General features: G+C 29.1%; 1 protein-coding gene across 2 annotated transcripts in view; it reads right to left on the bottom strand.

Annotated features, from left to right (window-relative positions):
• Nucleotides 1-870: 870 nt before the first annotated feature.
• jbug (filamin-type immunoglobulin domains fbug) overlaps nucleotides 871-10,510 on the bottom strand; it is a 347,148-nt gene continuing 337,508 nt past the window's right edge. The window contains exons 50-51 of one of the 2 annotated variants that reach the window (XM_085807591.1): nucleotides 6,682-6,845; nucleotides 871-2,161 (exon numbers count right to left, since the gene is read on the bottom strand). In XM_085807591.1, coding sequence (XP_085663717.1) covers nucleotides 1,854-2,161; nucleotides 6,682-6,845 — 472 coding nt within the window. In that variant the 3' untranslated portion in view covers nucleotides 871-1,853. The remainder of the gene's footprint in view (nucleotides 2,162-6,681; nucleotides 6,846-10,510) is intronic. The other variant, XM_085807590.1, reaches the window with a different exon arrangement.

The raw sequence follows: 10,510 nt of genomic DNA, 5'->3' as shown, positions 1-10,510 counted from the left end.
AATAGTGCTGTACATAAAATGCAATGTATAAATAATTGGATATAATGATTGGATTACGACTAATGTTTTATTTAAATTTGTATATCTGAGTAATATTTTTGCGACCCCAATATTTCATCTTGTGACCACCTTTGAAGTTGCAACCCACAGTTTAAGAAGCGCTGACATTAAGAAATCAGATAAAGTGAGCAAGGTAACTAAGTATCACAAATGGGAACTAGATTTTTAACATATCTTCTCCAATGACATGCAGACTCAAACCATATATATATAGCAGTTCTTGAGTGAAAGGAAACACACAGCAGTAGGAAAAGAAAAAACACAATGGATCCCATAATTGGTGTAAAATGATAATTAGCTAGAAAGTCATATCATGAGCTGAATGTGTCCTGATTGAAGACACATTACTTCCATCAGTTCATTTATTAAATGTATACTTTTAACATTTTGAATTTCAAAAGTATACATGAATGAATGAATGCTTTTAAGATTTGAAATACAACTTTTACCATTTTGAACAAAGTTCATTTCATTTAGAATAACCAAATTATGCATACACTATTTAAATAAAAGTTATACTTCTAAACCCCCTTTTCCACTAACAACTATTTCTCAAAATGACTTCGTAGTGCCATGTTTTAAAAACTGCCCCATTTCATAAAGGTACAAGAATTGAAAGAAATTTTACAGACTAGGGATGCAGAAAGGCAAGGGAATATGACTCTTTTTGTACTTTCATCCTAAATTTTACAAGGTACTAATGCAATATATAATAAAGCTCATCATTCAAATATATTTTAATTTCTAATAATAAGCCCAATACAAGAGAATAGTTATAAAAACAAATAACATTTATTATTTCATAAATGTTTTATACATCTTTATATATAAATATTTAAAAATATTTCATATATAATTTAGTTACACAAATTCACTCTTTATATATATAAAAAAATTTACAAAGTTTGATTTCTTCCATAACAAAATAATAAGAAAAAAATTATAAAAATATCAGCATGTTTAAAATATTAATTTTAATATACATTTTTAATTATCACTAAAACTATTTTGGGGAAATAAAGGAACACAATTATGAGTGATAAAAAGAAATTTTGAAATCCATTTTGTGAACAAAAAATTTAAGTGAACATATTTCACATAGAAAATGAACAGTTATAAAATAACTCTAAAGCTGTTCTTACATTAGAAGAAGCAGATTTAATTGATAAATTTAATAATTCTTCATATTCTATTTTTTAAAGATATGCCTTTTTCCATATAGGAACTAAAGGAGAAAATTAAACTCTAATGAAAATATATCAAGGGAAAAAAATCAATTTTAAAATGGCTACCTTGCAAGCAGTAGCTACTATACAATTACTTATATATTTTCTTTCATACATTACAATATATAATTGCTTCTGAAAAATAAAAAATATTAATGCCATTAAACATGTTTAAGTCAAAGATACATTTTAAAAACAAAACTTTCTCTTTTAAATGAATTTTATATTTTACAATAAAAGATCAGATAAAGTGTTAATATAACTATACTATGAAATAATAATTTTTACAGTAAAATGAGATTGCTAACTTCCATGTACATATCTTTAGAATTTGAGTTTTGAAACTATTAATCCAAACTCTTACATGCTTTTTTAACATTGATATGATTTATGAAATACCCTTGTATTGTATTAACACTAAATGACCTAAAATATCTCTTCTTATATAAGTATATTAAATTTAAAGCCATTAATAACAGAAATGTTATCAAGATGAAAATGAATTGTATACAGTGATCTTGGACGGATTGAAGGTAGGGATAAAAGTTCTGCAATTATGTATAAACTTTAAAGTTCGGCAGTAGATCCCCTCCAAGACATTTGACCAAAACCAGTACTATATGTTAAACTACCACCAAAATAATCAGCTGGAGGTAAAGGTGGTGGTCCTCCACTTTGCGCCTGATACTGTCCCTGTATATAATGATTAAGCTCTTCTTGAGTATCAAATATCATCACCATAAATGGAGAACCTGGTACATGTTCTCCGGACCACTTCACTTCTAGACGATAATCACCAGGCTCTGTAGGATCATACTTGCAAAGAATAGTTCTATCTTTCTGGCTTTCCCGTTGCATTTCAACCCGAAAGGCTCCTTCAAGAAACAAAGCAGTTAACATTTATTACTTTTAAATGCATTCTGGGTAAGAATATAATTACTTTTACAACCCCAATACAGACTTCATCTTACGCTTCAGTTACAAAAGTCAAAAATATTAATTAGTCATACAATGTTATTGATAATCATTATCCCAAATTATGAAGTTTAATTTTAAAACTACATAAAACAGCTTTACATTAAATCCTAGAAACTCATAAGTTAATACATACATTACAATGGTTTCCAAAAATTCAGAAATTTTTGATGAAAACAATATTTGCATTTCTGATTTTGCATGTGTTTATATGTATCCTATATTGTAATATCACTTATTATCACTAAAACTAATTATCATATGTTATTTTCTGAAGTAGTGTTCTTAAAAAATTGTATAATATTAATGCCATACTGTATTAATTATTAATTTTTCTCTAAATTCATAACATATAATACATAAAATTCAAACTTCATGTAACTCTAACTGCCATACAGTAAGTCCCCATATTTTAAATAATTCACAGTAGCTTTAATTTTAATAAAGTTAAAGAGGTTTAAAAGTCAATAAATATTTTTAAAAATAATACTTCAGTGAATTTCCATCATATAACCATGAAATTAATGCAGAAATGCATAAAATCTGAAAATTTAGGAACCTTATATGTAATATTTTTATAAATTAATTAGAAGCAGACAGTGCTTTCTCATTAAATGAACACAAAATAATAAATGATGAATACAGAAGCCATCATTACAGTCTGAAGATAAACTAATGCATTAATTTGAATAGTTATTCATGACTAAAACAATGGCTTAATGCTTTCCAAAAGTTACAACTTGTTTACTAAGGAGCATTAAAACAGTGATATTCCATCTTGCATGAATATCACAAAATGCACTGTTTACTGTTCTTTCAGGAAAGAATACTGCTGTGTAACAAGTTAGGGAAATTCTGACCTGTGACAGGAATAGTTCAAAATACCACCATATATTCAGAATTTTAAATACACCTAGAGAATAAGTAACAAACTTCTTAGTACAATTCTTTAAAAAAAAAACCACATAATTTTATGTGTTCATATGCTAATTAAATTACCTTATGCTGCAAACTCACTGAAATAGAAGGTTTTAAGTTTACTGACTTTGGGATCATATTGCACTTTCTGTATTTTTAAAATGTAAAAACTATTATAATATTTAGACCAGTGGCCTTCAAACTGTGTTCTGTAGAATCCTGGAGTTCCCTAAAAACTTTCTGATTCAAATTTCCGAAGAATTGATACCATGTGAACTGCAAAACTACACACTTAAAATAATTCTTTATTATTATTATTATTATTATTTATGTTGTTGTAATTACCTGAACTAATATGAAGTAATTTTGTAAATAAAATTATAATAAAATAATTATTTCTTCTTCCACACAAAGTGCACACAACACTGATATTTTTTCAATGTTTACTTTGAGAGTGTAGTAATAATTGGGTCTCACCACGTCACAATGGATTTTACCAACACACAAACAGATAAACAAAGGTTTATGGGTTTCTTTAAAAACTATTGATCCGAGTAAAATTTAAATTTATTATCAGGCCACATCTCTTTTATAAACAAAAATTTAATTTATTAATAGCACATAACAGATTTTCTTGTGAAGTTAATCGCAAACAAAATGTTTTGTAATCATTCATATAAGACCTACAAGCACATGGTTAGCAAACCATAAAGTTTACACAAGTACAATAAAGTTTAATTCTTTTTCAGCTGAGCTGATGTCTGGGATCACTTAGAACATTCATAACTGGATAGTGGAGATTCAAGTAACCAAAACGAGCAAACTTAAATAACTGAATAATATGGTAATATTAAGAATGTTGATGACTACTATCCAGATCTTTGTCTTCATGATTTATTTTTACTTATCCTTTGTTATAAAATTTTATTTAAATTATTGTGAATATTTTTTAACCATGATACTAATTCCACCTTTCTAGAATTAGTGAATATGGCCACTTACTTAGAGAAGCACTTTTAAAGAGATACTTAAAAGAAAGGCCAAAAGCTATCGATAAATGATATTGCAAAGAATGACAGCATATAAAATAAACTAAAATAGTGGCAAGGTCATGCTAAGAATAACAAATCAATTCAATCTCAAATTACACAAAAATGCCTACAACTGTATAAATAAGTGAAAATTATGTGGTGCTGATTGTTATTTCACTACACGATTTTGAGAACAAATTTTAAGATAAGAGAAAGCACAAAATTAATTTCATTAGATTTCCTACTCCATTTTCAGCTGACCTCAAATTTACCTGCAGACATGCATATAAAGTGGGTGGAATTCTTAGATGCCTTATGTGAAGAAAGTTGAAGTCAACTTTCATAAGCTGACAAACATTTCTGCATTTTAATTTTTATAACAAGCATAAACTCCTAAATGTAACTACAGACTGGAAGATCATATAAAAAGTTGAATTTTGTATCTACAAAAATGGTTTTTTTAAGTTTAAAAAATGTCAAAACATGGATATTTGTGTCATTTAAAACATTTTTATAATTGGAAGCATACGTCTAATGGCCAACAAATGTAAAAATAAAGGCCACATAATGACTTTTATGGACATATAATCAATGAAACCATGAATAAGGTGCACTGTCAAGAAAATAGGTCTAATGTAATAATATGTCTTTATACTCAACAATGATGCAAACCACACAGTTTTGAATACATAGCTGCAAGTGTTATCATAACATCCCAGAATGCACTTTATTTCCAACAGATCTTAATCTGATTAAATGCTTGTCAGACAACTTGGAACACAGACAAAAAAAATGATTTCCAAATAAGACTTTAAAAAAAATCTCAAGAGAAATGGGCACATATTAAAAGCTCCACAACTTTCTTTCCACACTTTGATTCCTAGCATAGCAGTAATACAGCAGAAAGGGTAGCCAATGAAATGCTAATTTACAGTTAAAATTTCAAAAATGCTAAAAAATGTCAGTCTACAAACTCTTTTGAGAGTTTAAAAAGAATTTTTGTTGAGTGTTTATCACCTGTATCTTAGTTTTATATCTTTATTTTCTTCATTTTCTCCCGGAAATTCAAATATTAAAGAATGTTCAGAAGATGATTTCTGATTTGTTCCAAGTTAAATTTGAATTTACTAGTTTTGGGTAAATAGCATTCTAGCTTATTCTGCCTGATATACGAACACTTTTCATATTAACTGCAAAAAAATTATGACCACATTCTTTTTTCAAATCACACTGAACAATAAAAAGATGTCAAAGTCTAAAACTGAAATGATTATAATCATTTAGAAAGCTTCATTTCATGATGAAATATGCAAATCAACTTATATTTAATATAAAATGTCAAATTAAATGACTAACAAAATGGCAATATACTGAGTATCTAATTTCAGCAGATTTAACTAATGAAAAAATGAAATAAAGGAAACATTATGATAATAAACAGTACTGTAAATGGTTACAAATAATTAGACCTTCCACTTTTTTGATAATATTTTTAATGAAGTCACAAAAGTTAGAAAGGTTTTAATTATTTCCTGCAGATGATGACAAACCTAACTTTTCTCAGCATTTATTGCTCTCTTGCACTCAGTTGCTAGTAACTGCTAAATTATAAATCAAAGATAAGTAACAAAAATAAAACATTTTCTCCAAGAAACTGTACTCTCAGACTTTTTTAACTGCACATTATTTTAATGGATACATATCAATGATACTTTCAAACCTTTGGAAAAAATAGAAGTAATTATTTAGCAGTGATTACAATAAAAATAAATATGCAAGTTTTACAGCTACCTTAAAGGGAAATTCTGTTTATAGTTCATGGGTTATTTTGTTGTAGGGGGGGGCACAGTAAATAAGAAAATTCAGAATAGATGATAAATAAATAATAATTAGGCTACATTAAAAAATATCTGCCAAGTTTAACTCTTTCAGACTTACGTATTATTTAAGCAGAATATATGCCCTTCGCTTCTGGCTATACATATGCATCAGAAAGAAAACCCTTGGTAGCATATGAGCTTGAAAATGCATTATGCATTTCAAAACTTTTGAACATATGAGATGAGAAGACCAGCAATCACTTATTCAAAATTAAATTCAGTGAATACTCAGTACTTTCAAAATAATGGGACTTGTACAATAAAATGCATATATTTTGATATATACACCTATTTACCTTTTTTATAATCATTATATATGAATGAGGTATTGTCTATAGTGGCTATTCTATTTTTGTTCTGGCCATACATTAAAAATATTGAGGTTTCCTTTGCAAAGGAATTTTTAGGGGAAAACACCACATAATTATGTTACATACAGAGGAAAAGCATGAAACCTGCCATGCATTCACCATATTCTGCTGTCATGTATCATGTCCATGAATAAAAATCAGGTTTCCATAGAATTACAGCCACTTGCCCTAGGACTAAGTTGTAATTGAGAAATCAGGTAAAACGTTTTACCAAACATACCTTTTGGGCCCCGAATTCGTACTGTAAGTTGCCCAGCACCTGCTCCTCTAGTGTCACAAATGAATCGACTTTGGTATGTAGCCAAGACACCAGGTTCAATCCCAGGGCCATAAACTCTTACTTTGGAAGCATCTGGGGCACCAGCAATACGTATTGTAAATGGACTACCTGAAAATATTCAATTTATTTTAATCTACTATATATATATAATATTTATAGAAATATATATATACATATAAATTAAGCAAATAGCTAAAGAGATTATGTCATGACTTAAAATCAATAAGAAGTAATAGTTCACTATTCTAAACAAATTGAAAGACACATGAAGAAAGAAATGCATGTACATTTTATTCATTAAAACTTAACCAGTGACCACCAAGAAATGAAAAAGAATATATTTACAATGTATTTACATGTCACTAACTTTAATAAGAACAGATATTGAAATTTTGTTGCTTATACCATACATATTGTGTTCTTAGTTTACTTCCCATTTCAAAATTCAAGAAGTATAGATTTTCTTAAATTAATTAGTTAAATTTAAAGTACTTAACATTTCAAACTTGAGAAAACATAGATTTCTTCTTAAATTAATTAGTTAAATTTAAAGTGTTTAACATATTTAATTAGCAAAGTAATACAACTTGCTTTTGTTTAGTTAATTTTCTCAATGTTGTTTTAAAAACTAATTTCTAGAGTTTCTAGTTATTTCTGCAAGCTTCAATTCTTGAAAAGACTCATTATTGAAAGACTGATTTAAGATAAGACTTCTGTGCAATATTAGCAATTAAAAACAGAAAAATTATTGACTTTTCATTTAAAATTTTTAAATATAACTAAAAATTCTAATTTTGCGATAGAACTGTATTTTATGAATCAATCAATTAGGAGATAACGATAAATGAATTTATTTACATTTCTAACCTAAAATCACAGGAAATCTCAATATTCATCTTCAAGCATACTCTAAAACATTGAGTGTTGTTGTCTGGCAAGTTTGTTCAGTTTAAGTAAGCGGACTTTTCTTGGCTCTTTTTAGTTCAAAGGTCTTTTTAGTCATTTTAGTCTCTGAAGGACTATTGTTTTCATTTTGCGTTGAATCACTATAAATGTTCATTTCACTTTTCAAACTGTTGCCACCAAACGTTAGAGTCCTGCATTACATTTGAAGAAATTAAATAATGAAAAATCTGCATAAATGTATGTATTTTTCTCACATTGTGATAAAACAATGGTACCTAAAACCATCAAATTTTGAATGACGTAATCCCCCTACAAATATGGATATGTGGAAGACCAAATTTGATATTTGGAATTTGTTTTATTATCGATTTCATATTTTGTAAAACTAACGAATTTTTGATTAACAAACTCAAGGATTTCAAAGTGAGCAATGGCAACACTCTATGGGGGGAACCTTTTTATTTCCAGCGTGTGGAACCGTGTATCGGAAATTCTAAAGATATGCTCATTTAAAAATTATTTTGCGACATTGCTATTGAACTGAATTTTATGGCTTAAGTGCAAAGAACATGATATTTAATAAAAAAAGGTAACACACAAAACGTTAAAAAAAACACGCCTTTGGATGTAATTTAAAATCTGAAATCTTTCAGATTTTTATTTTTTGTGTGTATGTGTGTGTGTGTGCCACAGAAATGATTTGCACTATTTTTTAGGCCTTTTCCCCTTACAAATAATGGAAGTACAAGGTTAGTTTGACATTTTCCCTCCACTATTCTTTGGTCATATTATTATTATTATTTTTCAGATGTCTTTACCACTGCCTTCCTTTTCAAAAGTGTATAATGGACTTGATGCATTCTTGTGATGAAAACACCGTCTTTAGAGGTCAAACCCCATATGAAACATGTTACCATTTGCTAAGAATCAGGCTGTGTTTTACTGGGTTTTTATGGAAAGTTCCAACTTCCCACAAAGGTGAAATTGTCCCAGCAGCTGTCATTGCTGGTAAAGATTTCCCTTCCCACCACTGAGATGAAGAGTGTGGATGCTTTTGCTCATAACATTTCTGCCACTTAATGAGCCCATCTTCTCTCAACTCACTGATTTTTACAAGCCACTACTATAACCCTGTGTTTCTTTTTAATTTCACGTTCTTTAAATTTATTATAACCTTGCGACAACACTGTATCGGAGTCTTCCACAAATCATTTTCCATATTTGTCAGTGGCACAGCTGCCAAACTTGAAATATAAAAAAAAAAAGAAACTTCTCACACCAGAAAACTGAAATTTTTAGGACTTTTCATATTGCACGGTAGTTCTCCATTTTTAAAAAACTTCAAATCAGCTTCACTTTATAATGCATGATTCAGGTTATTCAACTATTTAAAATATGATTCTGGTGCAAAATGTTACAATATTTAATTAGATACTCTAAATTTTACATTCCTTAGTTAATTTCATTTTGCAATTTTCTTACACTTTTAAACTGATGAAATCCTGAGGAGGGAAGTAAAGCTTTATTTTATCAAAGTACTTTTAAACATGATGAAGACGGTATTTCTTAAACATCATCATAAAAATAAACAACTAGTATCCCACAAACTGGCGCAGCAGAAATGGCAATATAATTTCATTTGTATTTCCTGCCTTCCTCCCTGTAAATCCAAAATTCTTGCTCTTTACAATGCACTACCATTGATAACAGAAGCATGACCTCAAAGTAAGAATAAGCCATCAGCTGAACATATTAAGACCTGGAATGCACCTACCAAAAGTCATGCCTACTGGCAAAGGGATTCTTACTGTGTTCAAAACTTCTGGAATTCAACTATTAGATGCTAGACTCACCTGTCTACAACTTTGGGATTTTATATGCATCTTCATAGCAAGAGATTCAGCACTGTGAAATCACATAAAGCCATGCTTTACAATAAAAGTCCAAAACCACTTGCTCTGTCAGAAGATCGCTCAATATCACCTGTATTCTCCATCAGATTGTTTTTTTGGAGAGTTTTAGTAAGTTAACTAAATAATACTATGGATGCGCTTCAACAAAGCAGATAGGGCAATTTCAAATCTGGTAATAAATTTTGCAAAACGAGAACTTGGAAAACTCCCTGAACTCAAGAAGTATAATACTAATAGATGACAAATACTTTGCAGCTGATTAATATAAATATTTTTCATGTGATGCAAAACTAAAAAATATTTGAGTTACAAAAACCTAATAATTTTAAAAAACAGATAAAACAAATTAATTTCTCTATTTTAACAGTTTTATTGCTTAGTTATGCTTACTTAGCTATGCTTAGTTTTAACAGTTTTTAATATTTAGTTATGCTGCACTACTGACATGGTGACAGAAGAGCTTGGTCAGAGTCTTGGATACGGGATCGAATCCTATAGCATGGACAATCCTAAAGTATGCGACACTTGACAAGCATGGTTGCTTGCTAGAGTATAGTGTCTTGTTGGCACAGGAGTATTTCAAAAGTGCTGAACCAAAACTCTGAGTTGATGGAAGGAAAAAAATGGGCAGGATACACACACAGAGGATTTTCTTGCAAAACTAAAATGGAGCTGAGCCAATTTGTAGCATTACCTTAGAGATGCTGAACATCTAAGCTAATGAATGGTATAATCCTTATACTCTTGGTCATAATAAAATGTGAACACTTGAGCTGATTTCGCTGGCAGACATGTATCACAGCAGCAACATATTTAATTATCATAAAGAATATTTTGCTCTGTAGAAGAATGTCTTTAAGATCAAACACAAGATTTAAAAAATGACACTGCATCTATGATGTCAAAGCAGTAACCTGATTTTCAATATGTCTATAGCAAACTGAGGCATT

This window comes from Stegodyphus dumicola, chromosome X1 (genome assembly GCF_044657685.1).
Source record: "Stegodyphus dumicola isolate Sdum_Otavi_A_Nest chromosome X1, ASM4465768v1".
NCBI lineage: Eukaryota > Metazoa > Arthropoda > Arachnida > Araneae > Eresidae > Stegodyphus > Stegodyphus dumicola.
This window is presented reverse-complemented; position numbering and strand designations above follow the sequence as displayed.